This window comes from Dysidea avara, chromosome 1 (genome assembly GCF_963678975.1).
Source record: "Dysidea avara chromosome 1, odDysAvar1.4, whole genome shotgun sequence".
Lineage (NCBI taxonomy): Eukaryota > Metazoa > Porifera > Demospongiae > Dictyoceratida > Dysideidae > Dysidea > Dysidea avara.
The window spans coordinates 23,904,967-23,931,071 of NC_089272.1; the positions used below are offsets into that span (position 1 = coordinate 23,904,967).

The following is a 26,105-nucleotide window of genomic DNA, read 5'->3' on the forward strand; positions in this document are numbered from 1 at the left end:
AAAATATGTATGACATGCATCAATTAAATGGAAATATGTACTATTGTCTCCAAGCAATTAGCAAGATCAAGGTACATACTCAAGTGCATATACACGTACACACATGCAAACACAAGACAAACTGGCTGTGCAAAGAGATTACCACACAATTAAGATATGGACATATGCACATACACACATGCAAACACAAGACAAACTGGCTGTTGAAAGAGATTACCACACAATTAAGATATGGTTTTGCCAAATGTGTCAGCTTTTATACATCAAGGCACAATCTATTGATGTATTGCTATACATGTAAATTAATTGCTCCATGGTTACTTGGAAAAAAAAAAAAAAAAAAAAAAGAAAAAAAAAAAAAAAAAAAAAAAAGAAAAAAAAAAAAAAGGTGATGCATTATGTGGTGTTGTACATAAGAGCTTATTTTATTAGAGTTATCTTGTACAGAGCTACAGACTTGGTTTGTGGTGGAGGTTTATAGTAAATGCTTTTTGTTGCATTTCACGATTTCTCACTCGATATGTTCACGATTTGCTTATAGTAATCAGAGGATGGTTACAAGTATACAATGTCAATGTTAACAATAAAGGCATAATGACTGGACATACCTGCCAAAATGTAACAGATATCCAGCTTTTCCATCCATGGTTACTTGGAAAAAAAAAAAAAAAAGAAAAAAAAAAATGGTGAAGAGCTTATTTTATTAGAGTTATCTTGTACAGAGCTACAGACTTGGTTTGTGGTGGAGTCACGATTTCTCACTCGATATGTTCACAATTTGCTTATAGTAATCAGAGGATGGTTACAAGTGTACAATGTCAATGTTAACAATAAAGGCATAATGACTGGACATACCTGCTAAAATGTAACAGATATCCAGCTTTTCCATCCATGGTTACTTGGAAAAAAAAAAAAAAAAAAAGAAAAAAAAAAAAATGGTGAAGAGCTTATTTTATTAGAGTTATCTTGTACAGAGCTACAGACTTGGTTTGTGGTGGAGTCACGATTTCTCACTCGATATGTTCACGATTTGCTTATAGTAATCAGAGGATGGTTACAAGTGTACAATGTCAATGTTAACAATAAAGGCATAATGACTGGACATACCTGCTAAAATGTAACAGATATCCAGCTTGTCCATCTTTAGATTAATTGAAACCTGAAGATATTCAAGATTTGTCCATCTTTAGATTAACCTGAAGATGTCATGTTTTTACATCTTTATATAATCAGAAGATTTTGGAGTAAAACCTAACAAGAAATTCTGATTATACCTGCTGGAAATGTTGAGTTTCTTGGATTGAAATGTCAATACAGAGTAGAGAACAAAACAAATTATTTGATGCAAATCAAAGGTAAGGATTTTGTGTTAGTAGTAGATGTGAATTCATCTGTTGCTATTTTGATATAGATTATTTCAGAACTAACAGGCACAAGCTAAGTGAAACAGAATGTGTCAGTCATCATACATCAATGACAAGTAGTTTCAACCCACTTGTAGGTGCGTAATAATATAAACCATGTATACATTCCATGTTGTGTGATGAATATTCACTGTTAACTGTAATGCACAATTTTTGTTACAGGTGGACTTGTATTACAACAAACATTTGGAAGTTGAGCAACTAGGATGAAGGATCACACAGACATGATCCATTGCCAGCAATACCTGCTGAATTTCTCAAAGGTGTTTGATACAGTTTCTCACCAACACCTATATTACAAGTTGCATCATTATGGCATTAGAGGCAACCTTCTAGAATGGTTAAAGCAGTTTCTTTCAGAGAGACATCAATGGGTAATAGTAAACGTTGACCCTGTTGATGTAACATCTGGGATCCAACAGGACACTGTGCTGGCCCCTTATGATTCATAAATGACTTACCTAATAATATCATCTCATCGGTCAGACTATATATATGCTGATGATGTCATTCTTTACAGACCCATCCATGCAGAAGAAGACTGTCACTTCTCCTGCAGGACCCACACACACTAGAAAAGTGTGCAACAAAGTCATTTAACATAACCCTATCCGTTTTCAATACATTTTACACAATTAAGTTATAGTGAAATAGAACACACAAAATACTCAGACATAGTTATTGATTCCAAACTATCATGGTCACAACATATTTGAGAAGTTACCAATAAAGCTAACAAAGTTTTCTACAATGCAACCTCTAGGATTTTCCAGTATCTGTCAAGGCCAACTGCTATATATATAGTCTCCAATTTTGGAGTATGCTTGGGCACCACACATGCAAAAGGATATATCTAGCACTGAGTCAGTACACAGAGATGTGTTGTAAGGTTTCATTATTCCTACCACTCAAGTGTTACAGAAATACTAAACTGGCCAACTCTACTATGCTGATGAGACCAACTAAAACTATTACTATGTTAATAATTCAGAATCGTATTGACATACTTGACACCAGTTACATCAACTTATCACCTGCAGGGTCACGCATTGAAGTTTCAGCAGCCAGCCACTCTTCCAATGCAGTTTGGTGTATTCACATCACTTAAGGGAATAGTGAGCATTTTTAAATTAGACAACTATGTAGCTATAGGTAATGAATTATTGTTATAATTAAAGTAGTAAAAACAAAAGTGAAAAATAATATCAGCTGTCAACCTAGAGGATATGTATCAGCTGTTAACTGAATTTTTGAATGATTTAACACCTTAAGATATGAGGTGAGAATTTCATGAGGTGGGAAATTCAATCAAACAAAACAAAATAAAATACTTGGTCTGTGGCTATCAAATATAAGGTGGGAGCCATATTCCTTTCTACTGCTGGTATTTTATGCAGAATTATGTGGGAGCAAGACAGTAATTTTGAAATTAAAGTACGTTTACTGAATTTTCAAATGATTTAACACCTCAAGATATGAGGTGAGAATTTCATAAGGTGGGAAATCCAATCAAATACTTAGTCAGTGGCTATCAAACAAGGTGGGAGCCATATTTGTATTGTGAAAACTTTAAAGGGCATAAACGCAACTCAATTTAAGAGTAATTTTTTCAATTCTAAAGAATTCAATGGTGAAGTGGCTATAAATCATTCATCTCCTCCTGGTAAACAAATAGTTGATGGCTGCTAAACAACAGGTGAAGGCAAGCCTGCAGCTATGTATTATTCATAAACACAAACTAAACTGGATCAATAGATTAGCTATTTGGTGGCTAAACTGGTGGCAGGTGGTGACAAGCAAAACTTATCAGAATTATGAATCAATTTAGACACTGATGCAAATGCTATCAAAGTTGTGGTAACCATAGTTTGGTGGCTTTAAAGCAGGAATAAGTCTGTCAAACAGAAGAAATACAATATTTAAGTAGTGGCTACAGTTTTTTTATAGTTGTGGTGATCTCTTCCAAACTGGTCATACAAGTATCAAATTGATGGCTATTATACACAAGTGGTAGCAGCTAGCTATTATTCAACAGGTGGTGACAAGCAAAAACTTAGAAAAACCATTATACAGTTAATAATTGTGGTGGCACAAGCAAGAGCTACTGGTATTAGCAATCCTTACAAACAGGTGGCTATTTTTCAGTTGTGGCATACACTAAGAATTGGCTACAGCTTATATATTATGCAAATTTATATGTATGTGGTGGCAAGGCTGAACCTAACAACATTCCAATGTTAATGGTAGTGGAAACCCTAATTTCTAACAAGCAGGTGGTTATACAATTTCAAACTATTTTATAAAGACTTACAATTTTAACAGTGGTGGCACAAGCAACAGCTACCAATTCATTCCAATGTTAATGGTAGTGGCAATCCTAATTCCTAACAAGCAGGTGGCTATACAATTTCAAACTATTTTATAAAGGCTTGCAATTTAACAATCTATTTTATAAAGGCTTGCAATTTAACAATGGTGGCACAAGCAACAGCTACCAATTCATTCCAATGCTAATGGTAGTGGCAATCCTAATTCCTAACAAGCAGGTGGCTGCACAATTTCAAACTATTTTATAAAGGCTTGAAATTTAACAATGGTGGCACAAGCAACAGCTACCAATTCATTCCAATGTTAATGGTTGTGGCAATCCTAATTCCTAACAAGCAGGTGGCTATACAATTTCAAACTATATTATAAAGGCTTGCAATTTAACAATGGTGGCACAAGCAACAGCTGCCGATTCATTCCAATGTTAATGGTAGTGGCAATCCTAATTACTAACAAGCAGGTGGCTATACAATTTCAAACTATTTTATAAAGGCTTGCAATTTAACAATCTATTTTATAAAGGCTTGCAATTTAACAACCTATTTTATAATGGCTTGCAATTTAACAATGGTGGCACAAGCAACAGCTACCAATTCATTCCAATGTTAATGGTAGTGGCAATCCTAATTCCTAACAAGCAGGTGGCTGTACAATTTCAAACTATTTTATAAAGGCTTGCAATTTAACAATCTATTTTATAAAGGCTTGCAATTTAACAACCTATTTTATAATGGCTTGCAATTTAACAATGGTGGCACAAGCAACAGCTACCAATTCATTCCAATGTTAATGGTAGTGGCAATCCTAATTCCTAACAAGCAGGTGGCTGTACAATTTCAACTATTTTATAAAGGCTTGCAATTTAACAATCTATTTTATAAAGGCTTGCAATTTAACAACCTATTTTATAATGGCTTGCAATTTAACAATGGTGGCACAAGTAACAGCTACCAATTCATTCAAATGTTAATGGTAGTGGCAATCCTAATTACTAACAAGCAGGTGGCTATACAATTTCAAACTATTTTATAAAGGCTTGCAATTTAACAATCTATTTTATAAAGGCTTGCAATTTAACAACCTATTTTATAATGGCTTGCAATTTAACAATGGTGGCACAAGCAACAGCTACCAATTCATTCCAATGCTAATGGTAGTGGCAATCCTAATTCCTAACAAGCAGGTGGCTATGCAATTTCAAACTATTTTATAAAGGTTACAATTTTAACAATGGTGGCACAAGCAACAGCTACCAATTCATTCCAATGCTAATGGTAGTGGCAATCCTAATTCCTAACAAGCAGGTGGCTGTACAATTTCAAACTATTTTATAAAGGTTACAAGTTTAACAATGGTGGCACAAGCAACAGCTACCAATTCATTCCAATGCTAATGGTAGTGGCAATCCTAATTCCTAACAAGCAGGTGGCTATACAATTTCAAACTATTTTATAAAGGTTACAATTTTAACAATGGTGGCAAAAGCAACAGCTACCAATTCATTCCAATGCTAATAGTAGTGGCTACCAATTCATTCCAATGCTAATGGTAGTGGCAATCCTAATTCCTAACAAGCAGGTGGCTATACAATTTCAAATAAGGTTACAATTTTAACAATGGTGGCACAAGCAACAGCTACCAATTCATTCCAATGTTAATGGTAGTGGCAATCCTAATTCCTAACAAGCAGGTGGCTATACAATTTCAAACTATTTTATAAAGGTCACAATTTTAACAATGGTGGCAAAAGCAACAGCTACCAATTCATTCCAATGCTAATGGTAGTGGCTACCAATTCATTCCAATGCTAATGGTAGTGGCAATCCTAATTCCTAACAAGCAGGTGGCTGTACAATTTCAAACTATTTTATAAAGGTTACAATTTTAACAACGGTGGCACAAGCAACAGCTACCAATTCATTCCAATGTTAATGGTAGTGGCAATCCTAATTCCTAACAAGCAGGTGGCTATACAATTTCAAACTATTTTATAAAGGTTACAATTTTAACAATGGTGGCACAAGCAATAGCTACCAATTCATTCCAATGTTAATGGTAGTGGCAATCCTAATTCCTAACAAGCAGGTGGCTATACAATTTCAAACTATTTTATAAAGGTTACAATTTTAACAATGGTGGCACAAGCAACAGCTACCAATTCATTCCAATGCTAATGGTAGTGGCAATCCTAATTCCTAACAAGCAGGTGGCTATACAATTTCAAACTATTTTATAAAGGTTACAATTTTAACAATGGTGGCACAAGCAACAGCTACCAATTCATTCCAACATTAATGGTAGAGACAATCCTAATTCCTAACAAGCAGGTGGCTATATAATTTTATAAAGGCTTACAGTTTTAACATTGGTGGCACAAGCAAGAGCTGCTGATTCGTTCCAATGTTAATGGTAGTGGCAATCCTAATTCCTAACAAGCAGGTGGCTATACAATTTCAAACCGTTTTATAAAGGCTTACAATTTTAGCAGTGGTGGCAATTCCAACGTTAATGGTAGCGACAATCCTAATTCCTAACAAGCAGGTGGCTATACAATTTCAAACCGTTTTATAAAGGCTTACAATTTTAGCAGTGGTGGCACAAGCAAGAGCTGCCGATTCGTTCCAATGTTAATGGTAGTGACAATCCTAATTCCTAACAAGCAGGTGGCTATACAATTTCAAACTATTTTATAAAGGTTACAAGTTTAACAATGGTGGCACAAGCAACAGCTACCAATTCATTCCAATGCTAATGGTAGTGGCAATCCTAATTCCTAACAAGCAGGTGGCTATACAATTTCAAACCGTTTTATAAAGGCTTACAATTTTAGCAGTGGTGGCACAAGCAAGAGCTGCCATTTCATTCCAACGTTAATGGTAGTGACAATCCTAATTCCTAACAAGCAGGTGGCTATACAATTTCAAACCGTTTTATAAGGGCCTACACTACAATTTTAGCAGTGGTGGCACAAGCAAGGGCTGCCGATTCATTCCAACGTTAATGGTAGTGGCAATCCTAATTCCTAACAAACAGGTGGCTATACAATTTCAAACCGTTTTATAAAGGCTTACAATTTTAGCAGTGGTGGCACAAGCAACAGTTACCGATTCATTCCAATGTTAATAGTAGAGGCAATCCTAATTCCTAACAAGCAGGTGGCTATACAATTTTATAAAGGCTTGCAATTTTAACAATAGTGGCACAAGCAAGAGCTACCGATTCATTCTAATGTTAATGGTAGTGGCAATCCTAATTCCTAACAAGCAGGTGGCTATACAATTTTATAAAGGCTTGCAATTTTAACAATGGCGGCACAAGCAAGAACCACCGATTCATTCCAATGTTAATGGTAGCGGCAATCCTAATTCCTAACAAGCAGGTGGCTGTACAATTTTATAAAGGCTTACAATTTTAACAATGGTGGCACAAGCAAGAGCTACCGATTCATTCCAATGTTAATAGTAGAGGCAATCCTAATTCCTAACAAGCAGGTGGCTATACAATTTTATAAAGGCTTGCAATTTTAACAATGGTGGCACAAGCAAGAACTACCGATTCATTCCAATGTTAATGGTAGTGACAATCCTAATTCCTAACAGGCAGGTGGCTGCACAATTTCGAACTGTTTTATTAAGGCTTACAATTTTAACAATGGTGGCACAAGCAAGAGCTACTGATTCATTCCAATGTTAATGGTAGTGGCAATCCTAATTCCTAACAAGCAGGTGGCTATACAATTTTATAAAGGCTTGCAATTTTAACAATGGTGGCACAAGCAAGAATCACCGATTCATTCCAATGTTAATGGTAGCGGCAATCCTAATTCCTAACAAGCAGATGGCTGTACAATTTTATAAAGGCTTACAATTTTAACAATGGTGGCACAAGCAACAGCTACCGATTCATTCCAATGTTAATGGTAGTGACAATCCTAATTCCTAACAGGCAGGTGGCTGCACAATTTCGAACTGTTTTATTAAGGCTTACAATTTTAACAATGGTGGCACAAGCAAGAACCACCGATTCATTCCAATGTTAATGGTAGCGGCAATCCTAATTCCTAACAAGCAGATGGCTGTATAATTTTATAAAGGCTTACAATTTTAACAATCGTGGCACAAGCAAGAGCTACCAATTTATTCCAATGTTAATGGTAGTGGCAATCCTATTTCCTAACAAGCAGGTGGCTATACAAGTTCAAACTATTTTATAAAGGCTTGCAATTTTAACAATGGTGGCGCAAGCAAGAACTACCGATTCATTCCAATGTTAATGGTAGTGACAATCCTATTTCCTAACAGGCAGGTGGTTGCACAATTTTGAACTGTTTTATTAAGGCTTACAATTTTAACAATCGTGGCACAAGCAAGAGCTACCGATTCATTCCAATGTTAATGGTAGTGACAATCCTAATTCCTAACAGGCAGGTGGCTGCACAATTTTGAACTGTTTTATTAAGGCTTACAATTTTAACAATTGTGGCACAAGCAAGAGCTACCGATTCATTCCAATGTTAATGGTAGCGGCAATCCTAATTCCTAACAAGCAGGTGGCTATACAATTTCAAACTATTTTATAAAGACTTACACTTTTAACAATGGTGGCACAAGCAAGAGCTGCCGATTCACTCCAATGTTAATGGTAGTGGCAATCCTAATTCCTAACAAGCAGGTTGCTATATAATTTCAAACTATTTTATAAAGGCTTGCAATTTTAACAATGGTGGCGCAAGCAAGAACTACCGATTCATTCCAATGTTAATGGTAGTGACAATCCTAATTCCTAACAGGCAGGTGGCTGCACAATTTTGAACTGTTTTATTAAGGCTTACAATTTTAACAGTGATGGCACAAGCAAGAGCTGCCGATTCACTCCAATGTTAATGGTAGTGGAAAGCTTAATTCCTAACAAGCAGGTGTCTATACATTTTCAAACTGTTTTATGAAGGCTTGCAATTTTAACAATAGTGGCACAAGCAAGAACCACCGATTCATTCCAATGTTAATGGTAGCGGCAATCCTAATTCCTAACAAGCAGGTGGCTATATAATTTTATAAAGGATTACAATTTTAGCAGTGGTGGCACAAGCAAGAGTTACCTATTCATTGCAGTGTTCATGGTAGTGACAATCCTAATTCCTAACAAGCAGGTGGCTATACAATTTCAAACTGTTTTATAAAGTGCATGTAGTTGTATTAGTGTTCCTAACCACACTATACTGTACTATAGGCAACTAGTTACCTTTTGTGATTCGTATATGAGAAGCATAGCAGATAGTGAACTGGATGTCGTAAAAGAAAGTTTTAAACAGTATTTCCAGATTATTTCACAAGGAAATGTATATACAGTATACAGTTAACAACATTACTGTTTGTTTATGTTACTTACCCAGCAAATTATGGCAGACTATCATACAAAGTCTTCAGAGTGAACTAGTGAAAATGATCATCTAAATGTAACTGCTCTAGCAAGACACAATGTTGCTTCAGTAAATGAATGGAAAATGGTAACCAAGGAGGTTAATAAATAAAGTATTACTTGAATCATGTCTGATGTGATCTGTGAATGAGGAGGGTATTCTTGACACTTTGTCAACAAGGTATTTAGATATTACATACGTACATAGTTACTTTACATATTTGTATACTTTTAGTACAAGTGATGCCTCATCAGGATTTTGGAAATTATGTTTAACTGAAGATAGCAGCAGATGAAGACTTCAATTAGTTGAAAACTCCTATGGTACTGCCTATTTGCAAGCCTCTAGAAATAAAGGTATTAACACTGCTGTGCTTGGTTAGTTCTTCAGCATATGAGGTGCTAAGCTGGTTGGTTTAATGTGAAATCAGCATACACTATTAGGAATGTAGCTGCTGGGCTCATTTATATTTATAATTTGTGTTGATAGCAATGTAGCAATGTTGGCTGAAATGTTGTGTGTATTTTTGTAGTTGTTGCTGACACTTCAGATTCAGGCACAGTTCAAGTACAGCCGACCAGCTTTCAGTGGAACACAGAGAATGAAGATATACAATAAGTGTTAATAGATGATGAGGATACCACTGAAAGCATTAGTACGCAATTTGTGTATCACATTGTACTACATGTATGTGTTACCTTACATTTATATTAACTGTAGGTAGTTCATCTTTAACTATGAGCTGCTCCATACTTCTAATGGCACATGCTATTCCCGGTACACTGACATTTGGCAAATCATCTTTTAGCTTCAACCCTAAAGACACAACCGAAGTTTCTAATTATGTAAGATGTGCAATAGAATATGTATAACTCTAATATAATGTTATAGGCACCTTTGATTCCTAGCTAACTATGTAGTGTTTACATAATTTATAATTACTTGTCTCCATTAGCTGGATACGTCATGTGTTGAGAAGTGGTGGTATGCTGATGTGACTGCAGTGTTCTTACGGTTGTATCTTCACCAAAGAAGAGCTGCTGAAGTGTTCTTCTGTAATCAAAGTACAAGAAGATATTTGTTGTAGTTTAATGCCTGCTATTGTCCATATATTTAGTACACTATATGGTGCAAAGCATGAAATTAAACTTACATTACTAAGAAACTTTAATGAATAAATATCTGATCGACACATGCTGTACACATACATAATTCCTTCCTGGAAAGTATCTCCACATTTCATTATGTGATCCCCATTTCCATTGCCTCCAAATATAACTCCATGTTAATTTGAACTGGTTGTGTCTTCATACATGTACGTATATGTGGGATGTGTATCAGGTTGGTTGGCCGCCATGATACAAGAACTTAAGGTTGCAAAATTAGTGTAGCAGAATCCTATAGTTAGCTTTACAGAGCTATTTCTTATCATACTTTATAAGTTGAATCAAACTGTTAGCTTTGCACTATTTAACTAGCTTTATTCAGTGACTAATGACGGAGGTTGTGGACGGAGTCCATGGTGTCTTTGGAACTGGCCAGTTGGTCACATATGTTATACAGTACGGGGATCATGGAGGTTTGGATTGTCTTGCCCAAAAATATCAAAAACCTATCTTTTCTTTGTAATTTCTTTTGGTGATTTATACATCTGTGTGTTATTATATAGTGGCTACTTTCTTTGACAACTTCCAAGCCCTGAAGCAGTTTGTAAAGCGTTTGGAGTTGGAAAGTTGTATGGAGTACCTATTACAAGGTACAAAACAATGAATTTGTGAATATAATCAGCATTGCTGTAGTGTGTTTACATATGTATTTCCCATTGCTGTAGTGTGTTTACATATGTATTTCCCTAGCAATTGTAGTAACTTTGTGGTGGTATACAGTGTATCTTTTTTTTCATGTCATTTTCCATTGCCATAGGTCAATTTCCTTCGCTTCTTCATTGCAGCTACTTAAGAAATCTAATATGTCATCAAGATGGCAAAAAAGAGGAATGACGAATTTTGATTATTTGATGTTTTTAAATACTATATCAGGTATTTTGTAGCTTGTGTATACATTTTACATACAGTTTGCAAATTGTACATATCTCATAAATCTAATCAAGTACTGTATGTATAGTTTGTATTGATTTGTGTTTATATTTTTACTTGAGTCCATAGTTGAAAGTTTGGTTTGTAATTTACGTAACTGTATACAGTAAATATTGCCAGTTTGTATTTCTATTTTCTGTCACTGATTTTCTGTTGTGTTAGGACGATCATATAATGACCTTGGCCAGTACCCAGTGTTTCCATGGATATTGAATGATTACTGTTCTGAAGAATTAGATCTTAACAACCCAAAAATCTATAGAGATTTGTCTAAGGTATGAATGGAAATTTGTATCTTATAAAGCTAGATATTGTTAAGAAACAAGTTGATGTTGTGCTACTTCTAAAAACCAGGCGCCATGCAGCTAGCTAACTCATCTGGAATAACTATAGACAGTATATACTACTATGAATTAACCAACTATGTATTACAACTTTACAATAGGGTAGTTTGGGACATAGGCGGCGGAAAGGGGGGGCTAGGGGGCTAAAGCCCCCCCTCGGTCTAAGCCCCCCCTCAGAATGATATCACACCGAAATTATCTTTCTTGGAGTGGGGCTGAAAACCGTGATAAAGATCGAGATACTCTAATAGAGCAGTCACTCTAATAAAGTAGTCAGTGTGTAACGAGCTATGAAAGGATTTTTATGTAGTTTATCAGCTAGAAATGGTAGCTGGTGAGGTGGAAAGCTCTTGTCAGTTGGTTGCGACCTTTTTTTTTTTTTTTTGGTCTCACCTTACCAAACTATAGAAATAAGTCTGGGTCAGCCCAGCCCCCCCTCATATCAACTACTTCCTCCGCCGCTGGTTTGGGTTGTGCAATAATATAATTAGCTATTTCTCGTATTTCGTAATTCATGAAATATTCGTAATTCGTTCAATTACGTTGCTATGCACTGCTAAGGAAGCGTTTGTTAAATAAACCGCTTTTACCAACATATTACGCACAAAACTATCTTTTAAACTGTTTTATAGTGTGACTAACGTGTTTTTCCCCACAAATTCTTTCGACAAAGCCTCAAAGCTGCTCTTCATTTTCGTTCGCGTAAGTAAGGGATACGCCCCCTTTCAACTCGAAGCGATAGGCTATTCCTGGCAGTGTACGAGGCCTGCACCGTTGTTTTTCAGTTGCTAAATGCCTGAAAACCTCAAGGGGAAGGTAGTCTGAGGAAAGTCACCACACCCGTATTTCAGTCCGCCGAAAAGAAACCACCTCAGAGCAAAGTTCACCTGTGCAGAAGTTTAATACAGACTTCATTTCACTTTTACTTCTTACACAAAAGCTGCTTTTACCGTTATTAAACAATTTTGCTCACGTGGGTGCGTACGGACAAACATAGGTAGATAGGTAGATAGGTACACACACACACACACTTTTACGAAAACAATTTCAGTAAACCAGGCGCACGCCCACAGCCGGCCGAAGGCCGGCTGTGGGCGTGCGCCTGGTTTAAAAAGTAATTGTTTAAATTTAAAGTTAAGTTGCATTACAGTATCTCGTCATCTTTAAAATGCAACTGAATGTATGTGCTGCATATCTTGTTTCACAGCCTATTGGCTTGAATCCAGACCAACTAGAACAGTTCAAAACACGCTATGATTTTATGGATGATGACATGCCAAAATTTCTGTTTGGAACTCATTACTCAACAATGGCATATACCCTACACTGGTTAATCAGAGTGGTACGTTTGTACTATATGTAATTCATTCTTACTGATTTTGATATTGTACATAGGAACCTTACTCATCCCTCCACATTGAGTTCAATGGAGGCTATTTTGAGATCCTATCAGAGTATTCTCTTCTATGGAAGAAACTTGGAAGAAAGTACATCTGATTTTAGAGTACGTGTCCATTGTTTTATCAACTCTGTATTACTAGGGTCAAAATTAAATAACAATAATCAATAGATTTACTGCTAGTTGAAAATACTAATGTCTATTTTGTAGGAGTTGATACCAGAGTTGTTTTTCTTACCACAGATGTTTGTAAATGATAACAAGGTGAGTGTTGTGTACAACACGAGCATGAGGGCTTTGTCTGAAATGTATGCCCGACTGCCTGAGGACTGCAGGCTCAAGGGCGGAGTGCAAATATTTCAGACAAAACCCGAATGCCCCATGTTAATATGTAACACTTCCCATCAGTATCAGGCTAATGGCCTGCACAGGGTGATCAATCACCCAAGCCAATATGAGTACAGCCACTGGATATATTATATATGCATACCTAAAAATTTCGATTATGGGTCAGCAGCTACTGTAGTACATTCTCGGTATGATGATCGGACAGATCCTAGAGGTATCACGGTGAATTTCAGTTATGCAAGTTTAGTGTTTTAATCAGTGGTATTGAATCATTTATGGAATAATTGATGTATTGTAAGCTTGCTTATAGAGTGGTTACTTCATGCAGAGTAGTAACATTGTGATGGGTGTGTGGTCTGTATTCAGAAACATGTGGAAAAGATTGGTGCAAAAGCTATATCACTAGTTCTCACCTTAGCCCAACATTTTTCAACTCATACGTAGGATAGCGAGAATACCAAAATGCTCTCCATCTGAGTGGTTTTTATGGCAAAATCCATATGACATGAGCATAATCGATCCCCACAATTGATTTCAACCTTATCTCACTTCCCAGATGTAGTCCGGGCAGCTCTTTGATCTGAGATGTGAAAGTGTTACATGTGTGTTTATCCATTTTTACATGTGAACTTTCTAGTAGTCTGTATTTTGGATACACAGACGGATGGTTATGTGCATTTCCCCTCCATAATCTTCATAATATTTTAATTGCTGCTCACTGAACATTACCAGCTGTGTTTGTGTATTTTTAGTTTGAATTAGGTGTCAATCATTTTGGAGAAGCAATTGGAAGTGTAAAGCTTCCTTCTTGGGCAAATTCACCAGAAGAATTCATTAGAATACACAAGGAGGTGTGTGTGCTTGGAAATCTGTTTGCTATTTTTGGTGATTTATTTTCAGGCATTAGAGTCGGATAATGTTTCAGCTAACTTGCATCACTGGATTGATCTTGTGTTTGGCTATAAACAAAATGGTAACATATACTGTACTGTATGTACATATTATGTTTAGTTCAGTGCCAAAGTAAAAGATTTTCCCACTTAACTAATGATTGTGACCTGCTGAGCAAAAACCGGCCGTTTTCAACATTCCTCGAATTCCATTTTATTGCATCTCTGTAATCTATAGTAACAAAAGAGTGGACAGCCAAAGTTTCAGCCTTTTATTATGAACGCTCTTAGAGTTATAGCGCTTGACAGTTGAAACAGTGATAAACTCGATTAATTTTGTCGACAACAATACGTAAAATTAATGTAGTTTGCTCACCTCCCAACATACTTCACACTGATTATTAGATACACCACTGTCAATTGATGTGGTGTGTTTGGTAGTTGTACAAGGACTCTGTCTGCTGTGGGAACCTAATCAGTTTTAAGGCTGGGATATAACTCTGGAGAAGATGTTCTGTGTACATATCAATTGGCTTGGAGGGGGTATTTTTAAATGGCTAAGGGTGAATACACTAACTGATGTAGCTTGGGTGTACCAGGCCATAGAAAGGCATGCCACATGGCTTTCCACTCAAGCGTAGACCTAAATATATAGATAAAGTATGAGAAAACTATTTCTTTAGATTATTTGCCTGAATTTACAACTCTACATGTAAGACACACCATCATCCCTTGTAACTACACACATATACACATTATGTAAGTAGAGCTATAACTCATCTAGCTATGCCTATACATACAACATGTCTGCACTGTGGTATAGTTATTATAACTAACCTAGCATAGATTATGGATACGTGGTAAGTTGGATAATATTAAGTGTTCGCGGTAAGCAAGACACGCCTAGCTGTTTTGTTTCGAAGACGGTGTATATGCAAGAGACTTCGACAATCCTGTTAAATCTTGTGGTGACAGTCGAACATAGCATAAGTAGGCATCACTTCTCCACCTGCCCAGGGCTTTTAAGTGTGAGTCACTCACACTGGCCCGTTTGGCTGATGTAGCAGTACCAATTCTGATCTATGTGTATTAAACTGGTGGGGGTCCATGTGCAGCTCTTTTAAGGCTTTGTTGAGGGCTGAGCTAAATGACGCTCTTGTCAATGCCTTGTTGTTAGGCCACACAAATAGTGGTCCTGGGGTGCCGCCTCGCCTGACTAGGTACTGCACCAAGGCCTGGACTGGACGGATGGCATAGGTAATCTTGCCTAAACATATTTGTGTCCCTTTCCTAAACTGGTCTCCTTTTGACTGTTTAAGTGTGATCTGTACAAGTGTTGGAGAAGCTCTATTGTCTAAAGCTACATCTGATAAAAGCAAATCGGTTAAAGGGTCAAAGTAGTCCGGTGACGATGTGGTAAATTCACTGACTCTAAGAAGTCCAAAATAGGTAAGGCAGCAGGTGGCCAAGATCATCACATCTCTGTAGTTGCTGGTGTGTTTTGAAAACACTACATGAAGATGCACCATAATTGGAAACGTAATAAGCAGCCGTTCCCTTGGTTCACGGGTAATTGCACATGATTTACGTATGCCTTTCAAAATGTAGTGTGATCTTGGTGTTGTTGGGGCAATGATTCTCTATTTGTGTAGTGCAACTGTACCTCACAGCAGAGAGGTACACTTGTATAGTAGCATAAGAAAGCCTGTAAGCTAGCATCAGAGCAAAAGGTGATGTACTTGCGGAGGCCAGCTGTGTAGGCTTTCTTTGTGGCTGCTGATATTCCTAAGTTGAAGTAGGTTTGTGCTGCTGCACTCAGTTGGAATAGTGTGGCTGACAAGAGCTCTGTGGGTATAAGAAATCAGTAAAAAAATTTTTTTTGGTGTAAACATGGCAGCCATGATAACAGTATTAACAGTAGTACATGAATACATTAATGGTGTTAACAGCATATACAATTACAATCAAAATGATTGCCTATAAATGAATCTAATCCAAAACAGCCAAGCTGTAAAAAAAGTGTGCGGCCCTCAGAAAGGCTATGGTGAAAAAAGATGTGAAATCCAAGGTGGCGGCCAAGAAATGGCTGTGATGGTAGGTTAATGGTAAAAATTTTAATAACGACAATTCAGGTGAATTTTTGTGCCGCTTCACAAAATTTACCTAAATTGTCATTATTAAAATTTTTACCATTAACCTACCATCACAGCCATTTCTTGGCCGCCACCTTGGATTTCACATCTTTTTTCACCATAGCCTTTCTGAGGGCTGCACACTTTTTTTACAGCTTGGCTGTTTTGGATTAGATTTCATTTCTTTTTGTATTTGTATACCCCAAAGCCGGCCTATGGCCAGCTTTGGGACTATTTTAACCTATGTTTTTTTTTCTTTACCACAGGAAGAAGAAAAGATAAAGTAGATGTACTTTAAATATTTTATCAGTAAATGTACAAATTATATATATAATACATATGTCACCGGATTTGCGAAAAGGGGTCTTCCACACACTTCCAATTTGCCACCTTTGACAATTGATAACTTCAGAGTGGAAAGAGCTATTGCCTTGAAATTTGGGCATTGGTGAGCACCACTATAGCTGAATACATCGTGAAAGTTTCAGGTTAATATGTTACTTGAACACTGAGTTATGGTCTCCAACGTTTACGGAATTGGATGTGTGTGGAAGACCCCTTTTCATAAATCCGGTCACATATATTGATTACAGAAATCTCCATGGTGGTTTCTTTGTAACTGAACACTCTACAAGGTGAATTCTTCATGGTAATGTAAACCACAAATTCCTATTTTGACTCTCTGTCATAAATCTTTAGTTACATGCTCTGTCATTTTGAAGTGAGTAGGGATTTGTGGTTTACATTACCACCAACAGAGAGTTAAAATAGAGATTTGTGGTTTACATTACCACCCCAGCGATCCCTTCTTGTTTTGTGGCTTTTTTCTGCGATCCCTATTCCCATTTTAAAATTTCCAATTTGTAATTCATCTATTTTGTGTACTTTTTTACTAATCCAGTAATAGATTATGAGATTTCTTTTATTGATAATAAAGACCGTTGTGAATAGTGCAATTTTGCATTCTGCATAGTAATGCTGTCAACATTTCAGTACACACATGAAACTGATCAAATTGCAATGTGCATACAGACTGAGAGTCTCCTAATATGAGCTACAATTTACATTACTGGTGCCTTTAATAGCTGTCAAATTCAGTGCAAGGATTGTAGTTATACACTTGACTGCATTATTAGAGTATTTAAGTGACTGTTCTATTAGAGTATTTAATCTGGATAACACGCCCACGTACAATAATCACGGAGCAAAAAACCACCTTGCAACAAAGTCATTAGCCCAGATTAAGATTCCTGGCCTATACTGAGTTTAATAAAGACAGATTCTATTAGCTACAAGCAGCGCACACCAAAAAACCTAACTTTGAGTGCGATCTTGTATGGCTTCTCGAGCGTAATGGCATTTTGGCAAGCGGAAACGGCCCGGTTTGGGCTGTTTCCATCTGAAAATGAAATCAAAAATAGGTCATGGACACGCACAATGATCCATTCAGCAAGCCTTGCTATTTTTTATCACCAGGATTCTCCTTGTAAACTTTGCTATGCCTGTGAAAGAATAATAATATTATTTATGAATAATAAGAATAATATTTATGAATGGTGAGAATAATAATAATATGAACAAACTGGCATATTTCAGTTTTGTCTGAAATACACATACTGTTTCCTTTTCACTTGATACTTAGTACTGTACCTATACTCATTGCAAAGAACCACCAGAGGGTTTATTGAGTTGAAGGATGCTTTTCAAGGTGGTTTTTAGGTGTGCGTTCTATTAGGATTTTTGCAAAAACATGGGCGATCCCTATTATGAACCACCCACTATCGTGGTTCATGACAAGATGAACAAACAGCTGCATGTACAGTAGCTGATCACTGTGAAAGATGGCAATGCCTTCAATAGAATAAAAATCCAATACCAGAATATAATGGATATGCCAACAAGAACAAATATAATTCCAGTGTGTGGTAGCAGACTGTAACAACGTATAGACACAACACTATAGTTTAAGTTATGTGAGACAGCAGCAACAACAACCACACACAGCAGTTATCTGCCTAAGGGCACATTTTGTGTATGTTGTGTTTATTATCTTGCATGGGATGTAATTAGCTATGGCTGTGTTTATACAGAAGTGTATGTCATTGATCTCACTCAATCCCGGCACTGAAACGTTTCAAGGTGAGAGCTATATATATGCAAAAGACTTCGGGGAATGCCCCTGGAAGGCTTACTGCTTGGAAGGCTTACTGCTTGGAAGGCTTACTGCTTGGAAGGCTTACTGCTTGGCCTGTGGGAGTTCTGTGCTCCCTGTTGGGAGCCCTTGTAGTACACTTTGCTGGATTATGAACTGTAACTTCTGTGAGTTGTACGACTGAGCTGGGCACTGGGTCCTCCTGCCGCTGCACTTTGCAGAAGTGCCTCTGGATAAAAATGATGGATATCTTCTCCATCATCCTCCCATCTCCTCTTCCTAGAAGACTCTGCTCCTGACACCTTATCAATGACTTCTCTGACTTGATCCTCTTAGAAGTCTTATCTAAGAATGCTGGACCAAAGAGCCAGCACACGTGGGGCGATTATTGGAAGAAAGCTGCATTCTGGTTATACGTACTATGTACGAAATAGAAACCTTTGTATAGCTGTGAAGTGCTGCATTGTGTGTGCATAATGAGGAAATACCAATGTTACATGAACAAATCTCACAAAATATAATTTTTGAATTTTCTACAGCATGCCTGCCTGCCTGCCTGCCTGCCTGCCTGCCTGCCTGCCTGCCTGCCTGCCTGCCTGCCTGCCTGCCTGCCTGCCTGCCTGCCTGCCTGCCTGCCTGCCTGCCTGCCTGCCTGCCTGCCTGCCTGCCTGCCTGCCTGCCTGATACCTTAACTTGATATTGACTAAGGCAAAGGGCTTGGGTTTTTTAAAATTTTTTTAGTGTTTGATGGACAGGCGCTTTTGGCATACCACAGTACATACATCACATACAACATGGACTTACCTTTGTCCTCCTTTGTGCTTGCTGACAACCGAAGATGTCAATTTGTGGTAACAATATGGCTTCCCTACTTTTGTAAATGGGAACTGTTCATTTTTCAGGGTGACTGGATCAATTGCACAGACCAGAGGAGGGTGGAAGCAATACAAGCGCTATCAAAATTTATAAGTTAATTGGACATTTTGCATAGTTTTGCTAAGATCAGTTCAAGATGGCGGAATCCACTACTGGTAGCGATTACGAAGTGGAGGAGTCTGATGGCGATGTGTGGACATTTATAACAGTTCTAAGCAAGGGTACTACATTTGAATATGTTGTGCCAAACTTCCCTGTAATTTGCGCGAAACTAACGGAGGTGAAGCTACAATGGGTGAACTGTGGAGGAGACCTAGAAGTATTTGATGGTTTTACTCGTGATTGTGCAGCATTAGACCACACTCTACCTGCTACCCTTAAAATATCATTTAGTTATGATCATGCCTTTATAATTGAGGTGTGTTACATTTCATGTTATAATTATATGGACATAACTGTTTAACTTTTAGGCCAGTGAATTCTCTTGATCTGCTGTAGATGTTTCTGAGTATAACTTGTTTGGAGGTGACAAGGTTTTTTGTCTTGTGGAACTGGGTTTGGGTGGGAGACTCAAGTACAACACCATCTGTCAGTGGTTCAACATATAGTTCAGAATCACCACTTGATGACAGCAGCTCAGAAGATGATGCAATTCCTGCAATTACTCATACAGTTATTTTTAAGTGTATTGGGGTCACTAAGGAAAAGAGGTACCAGGATACATTGAAATATGCAAGGAAGAAACTAGACGATGGTATCAAACTGCCAGTCAAGTTTCAACCTGAACCAGACAATAAACGTGACTCCAAGGCAATTGCTTTCATGTGTCAAGATAATTCGGGCTGGCAACGAATCGGTTATGTTGTCAGTGAGATAACAGATGAGGTACACCGTGCAATTAATGATGGAAAGATACTAGATGTATCATTTGACTATATCAAGTACCATATCCACTTCAGTACTCCTGGCTGGTATACTGGCACTCTAAATGGTGACTGGTCACTTAGTGTACAAAGGAGCCATGCTACAACTTATTCAGTTTAATTTACAATTTTATCAGTATCATTCAAGTTCAATTCTGATGTGTCATAGCATATGAATGTTCATGAGTGAATGGGTTGTGTGTAACAAGAGGAGGAGGGAGATTTACTGGGATATTGTGGAACTGTGCTCGAATGGAAGAGTCACCACGAACAGAAAAAGTTATTCTGTTATTTTCCCTAAGTAGTTCAAATCGAGGCAACTTCTTCAATTTTGCCTTCACTGGTTGGACACTAAATTCTGGCATCAAGTCTTCATAATAGCAGCTGTGTTTGGATGTGTGATAGTAATAGGGGAGTTCTGGGTCCATTCTCTTTAAAAACTCCTCGGTTACTTTTCGCCAACCATAAAACACCTAAAATGCAATATTATTGTGAATAGTAACCCAACCTGTGACATACCTCTTTCAATGTAAAGTCCTTCTCAACACAATCACGCAACAGACTAAAGAAACATTCAACATCGTCTGTGGTACTTGCTCGAGGATGTTCAGTAGGCAAGCCATGTTCAGAATTAAACTGCTTTCTCCACTCTCTGGACTCAATGTTAGCCACAACAGCTACAAGTGTTTCCCTACTGAATCCTCTGACTCCACTGACACTCCTTAGATATACAATGTGATACAGGTAGTTCTATTGGACTGTATTTGTAGATGAATTGCTTACCGGTTAACTTCTAACAAACTAGAATCTCTTAAGCCATCTTCTTTATGCCATGGCATAAGATCATCCAGGATATAGTTTAGTAATCCAGCATTTAACTCGCTTCCTTGATCATTGGTTAGTCCTCTCTCATCACAAGCTCGCCTCCAATTTCATAACTGCTTGAGGTATTCTGCTTCATGATAATACCCCTTATTCTCCATCCATAGTACAAGACCTGGACTAAACAACCATTCAGCGTCCTCCACACTTTGTTTGCAGATTCCAGACAGTGCAGGATATGTAAGTCCTGCTGCTGTGTCATGTAGTGCCTCCTCAAATCTTTCCAGGCAAATGTTATGTGAGACACCATGCCTAAGACTGTGTCCAATACGCTGAAATACAGTATCACTCATCAAAATACAGCCATAATTTTGTAAAGTGTTTACCTTAAAAACATGAGCTTCATCTTCTCGCTCACAAAATCTGGTTTGTGTGACTGGATGGATCTCGGGTACATGTAAATGCTTTTTGAAAGATATGCCTTGTGCATTGAAAACTTCTATTTGGTATTTATATTCCGTTTGTGCCAGAATGGAGCGAAGCTTCTCAGCTCTTTTCTCATGCTTTCCTGAATACAGGATTTACAACATACAAAATACACTTAAGCACTGCACCTTCAATCCAACTGTGAATAGTATAGCCAGGAGGAACTGTTCTCAGCCACAGTCGTTCAATACCATCATCAACAGTGGTTCCTTAAGCATGCCAACTGTCAATTTCACCAAGTAATTCAGCACTGATGGCAGGATTGCACAGCTCAGCAGATATGTTCCTTCTTTGCTGCCTGCATTGATATTACATTTTATACAATATTTTCTTTTATATTGTTATGCATAACACTCATTTAACCAACTGTCTACCTTGTATATTGAATACACATACGTAGTTGTTTAATCAATGATTAATAAAGACTTACAAACAACAGTAACCATCTTGACCATTTTTTGGAAACCCATGCGTGAGAATTTTGCTCTTGAATCAGCACGAATTTGGAAAACTGGGAGTGGCCGTGTATTCCCTTTTGTTCGAAGTGAGTTACACTCTCCGTCTGTTGTGAATCCTAGAAGTATATACAAATGTAAAAATTTTCTGCATGTAAGATTTAAGTACATACCTGCAACATTCATTTTTCGTTTGACCATTTCAGTAATGATTTTATTGGCAAGTTTACAAATGTTAGCATCACTCACTCCTACATACGGGATACACCGTACAGGGAGAGCATAGGGCTTTCTCCTGCGGTCTTCAGTACTGATAATGAAGGCTAGGATGTGTGTGGCTGGAGTGTGCTGATGTCATCTGACACCCTTAATGAAGCTAACTAATTTGTGGTGGAATGAGCACAACTGGGATGGTATGTTATCTTCAGCACATTCTTCTACTTTTTTTATCAAAGAGGTGGTGTCCCTATGCAACTGCCTTCCATTTTCATTTAACTCAGTTAATTCCTTGACCTTCCATGACAGAATAATCAGATCTTTCTCTTTTTGCACATGAGACTGAAGTTTCTCTGAGTATGCATTGTTGAACTTGATTATCTCTACAACATAGTAACAAATGATAGTGAAACTACAACCACATACGAGACTGCAGGAATTGTAAATCCTTGTTTATTGTGTCCAAGACATTGGCAAGTTCCTGTACCACATTGTCTCCATGTAAACCAATATTCTCTGCAGTCTCCAGTCACTTTCTGTAGTCCTTGTATGTTTCTAGTAGCAAGCCATCAGCCAGATCCACATCACCACTCCACTCAAGCCTAGAAGATTCTTTTAACCCTTTATTTATGTCGCAGCCATCAGCCTTTAGCCACCACCAAGCATTTGGGTTATGCTGAACTGTTTCGTCTAGAACATTCAACTATAAAAAATGGAAAAAATTATGAAGTTTTCACAACATATAGCCACATGAGCATGCAGTTTAGGCATATACCTGTATATTCACTATTCCAGAGGGTGTAGATCTACTGTCTATATAGTATTACCTTTTAGTTGGTAGCTGATTCCAGGCGCCGAATCGCCTGAGAGGTGTGGCACTCCAGTTCTCACTTTAGGCACATCAATTAGTGATCTAATTAATTCAATACGGCATGCGCTTTGCTAACAATTCGCCAAATTTTATTTTGCCAACAGTGATATTCCTCCGTACGGTACTAGAATTTCAATAAAATTTCATCATGAATGGTAGCAGAGAATCACTACCATTAGGGTTAACTTTTTAAATGAATTTTTAATTCTGTTACAGATCACAACTACTGATACAGTATAGTGGTGAGTTAGCCTCGGCTACTACTGTTCAACCTACCACCAGAGAGTGCCGCCACTATACCATGTGATAGATTATTGAAAGGGGCTGCCACCAATATAATGTTCATCTACTACACAAGGTATTGTATAAGCCTGCCATTACATGAGCTATATATATTTGTCTGACAATGTGGAAGCAACATTACTGTAAAGGTGCTTGTTGTGTCGTGGCAACGATGGCAGTCCATTTTCTAGTAAAGTATAAAGAACCAATACCTGGCCTTAGCACTCCAGTCAAGATAACTCACCAGTATAGGTGGTGAAGGACATGTACTTAGTCTTAATCTAGCAAGGAACTTGTGCTTAGTGATATCTGATTAAGTAGCACATGGTCAACCACCACGTTTCTTAGCAATTAGTACTAAGAGACTTGTGTTGGAGTCTCTTTGTGATATAGAAACTTCTATTTTATAATATCTTACTTGTGTGCAATTCCTGCAAGATGTTCCAGTCTTGCAATAGTTTTTCTTAGCATTTTTACATGTGCTGGTTTAAGTTTAATGGTTGAATGTGTATGCTGCTGAATTCTATATCAGTACTGTGTACCAACTTTTATTCTGTTACAGGTCACATCTGCTGATACAGTATATTGCCAGCCAAGGGAACCAACCTTGGCCACTACTACACAAAAGATTGGAGGGCCAGGCCAGAGAGTGCAGCCACTATACCAATTAACAGATTGGAATTGCATAACCTGCAATATCTACTACACAAGGTAAACCCGTAGCATAAGCCTGTCTTCACATAAACTATATGTTTTGTCTGACAATGTGTATCCTAAATAGACAAATATATGCCAAAGGGCAGAATATATCTAATGCCACTACCTTCACATCTAATTCACACCCTAGATACATGTGTTTATTGTTTCATTATGTATATACTTGGAAAGATTACGGATCAAAGAATAGTCCATAGGTTGTGTATCTGCAGGTATATAGACAACCTCTCTTGTTTTGATATTCCTTGTTTCACTATATTTAAAAAAAAAATCTTTGATCCCTATTCCAACTAAAAGGTTTTAACTTCTTCCTGCTTGATTACTTTTTATAACTGACTAATGAACTTGTGCATACCACATCAAAAGAAAGAATGGCACCAAGCATCCTATAATTGTGCATCTGGACACATACCCCACTGAAAAGTGTGGTGGCTATCTTCTGCCCATCAGACAGCAATACAAATAATGAACAGTACAAGAAGTGTCTCTGCAATCATTACAGAAAATATGGGTGATATCCTTAATAATAGCTACCACCACAGCCATAGCAAAGCTGTATAACACTACTGTGAATTGACATCTTGCATTGTCAGCAAAAGAACTGAAATACAAAGGAGGACTAAAGTAAGTCCATAATACATGTTCATGTTTAGAAGAACGCACTTCTCAGGACAAAACAACATTAAACAGTGAAAATTTCAAGCCTGTAGCCTCATGCATTGTCGAGTTATGCTTGGCTGAAGTTAAACAGTAAGAATAGAGACCTTTTAAAATCACTTGTCGGAAGGTTGCTCTGAAGGCATTTTTGGGCTTGATTATGCTTGACCAATAATACTGCCAATCTGTTTTGAAGGAAAACTGAGGCTATTTTTTCAGGTGAATTTGAAAGACAAGAAAACCCAAGACTGCATGATCATACATCACTACCATACTGTATGATGATGACATTTTAAAGATTCCATCATTTGATTCAATAGGGGTGGTGGACAGGGATGGGAGGAAGTGTGAGAGATTATCTACTAAATGAAAGAGAAAGCTTAGGGAAAAAATAGGCCAAATTGTGGGATATTTAGGTCTCAAAGTTAGCTAAATGAAAGGAAATTCATAGTTTTATTCAACACCACGGAGCTGTCCAACTACATGCAAACAGCCATCTCCAGGTTGGCCAGAGGCCCCAGACCACTTGTGCAGCAAAAATAGATTGTTCAAGTCTGCTAACAGTAAAAGTTGATAAGCATCATTGACTCTTTACCATTTGCACAGCCCTGTCTGTCTCTCCATTTGATCAGGGAAGTTTGGGCTACTTGTTACGTGATGTGCAGGAACCCATGCACATGGTTAACCATTTGGGGTAGTGCTATAAAAGCCGAAATGGAATGGAACAGAATGAAACCAACTGGGGCATGCACTAATTAAGTAGAAAAAATGTTTGGAATGGATTTTGCACCGTTTCTAACTGCCACATAGTGTGCTAGAGTTTGTTTCCTTCTACTTATAGGCATGCTAGAAATCGTGCTCTCGGCGTTTCTATTTAATGTTCACCACATGGCATTGTTGTAGAATTACTTCCTTAATTATCATTCTAAAAGGTAAACTACTGTACATAGTACTTTATGTTATAGTCTTGTCCAAGTCTTTAGTAACAGTGAGGATGGTTTTCTGAAGTCTGCCAGCATTGGCAAGTATTTATGAGAGTGTTAATCACAGTGTATGTTAGTGGCTGTGAATCATATGCTTACAGTGCTTAAATAATACAACAGGTTAAATGATAGTTTTTCAGTGCAGGTGATTGCAAAATGCATTGTTGCAGTGGGCATTAAATAGAAACTTCAAGCAAGCAATTTCTAGCATGCCTATACAAGCAGATGAAACTAACTTCAGCTCACTTTGTGATAGTAAGAAATGGTGTACAATCTGCAAAAATG

At 37.5% G+C, this 26,105-nt stretch overlaps 1 protein-coding gene and 1 long non-coding RNA gene across 2 annotated transcripts; both read left to right on the top strand.

Annotated features, from left to right (window-relative positions):
- The first annotated feature begins 983 nt into the window (after positions 1 to 983).
- LOC136249153 (uncharacterized) lies at positions 984 to 1,780 on the top strand. The gene is made up of 3 exons (XR_010698093.1): positions 984 to 1,355; positions 1,412 to 1,501; positions 1,587 to 1,780. It is a non-coding gene; the product is annotated as an uncharacterized lncRNA (long non-coding RNA).
- Positions 1,781 to 10,665: 8,885 nt separating this feature from the next.
- On the top strand, positions 10,666 to 14,746 carry LOC136236978 (lipopolysaccharide-responsive and beige-like anchor protein). The gene is made up of 11 exons (XM_066027250.1): positions 10,666 to 10,750; positions 10,841 to 10,927; positions 11,003 to 11,015; positions 11,095 to 11,210; positions 11,430 to 11,542; positions 12,819 to 12,940; positions 13,007 to 13,115; positions 13,221 to 13,274; positions 14,111 to 14,209; positions 14,259 to 14,348; positions 14,690 to 14,746. Exons 1-11 carry the CDS (start codon positions 10,666 to 10,668, stop codon positions 14,744 to 14,746), a joined length of 945 nt encoding a protein of 314 aa, XP_065883322.1.
- Positions 14,747 to 26,105: the final 11,359 nt, after the last annotated feature.

Coding starts and splice junctions, on each gene's coding strand:
- LOC136236978 (XM_066027250.1), top strand. CDS start 10,666: ATGACGGAGGTTGTGGACGGAGTCCATGGTGTCTTTGGAACTGGCCAG. Junction 10,751..10,840: donor ACAGTACGGGGATCATGGAG/GTTTGGATTGTC, acceptor GTTATTATATAG/TGGCTACTTTCTTTGACAAC. Junction 13,116..13,220: donor AAAGTACATCTGATTTTAGA/GTACGTGTCCAT, acceptor TCTATTTTGTAG/GAGTTGATACCAGAGTTGTT.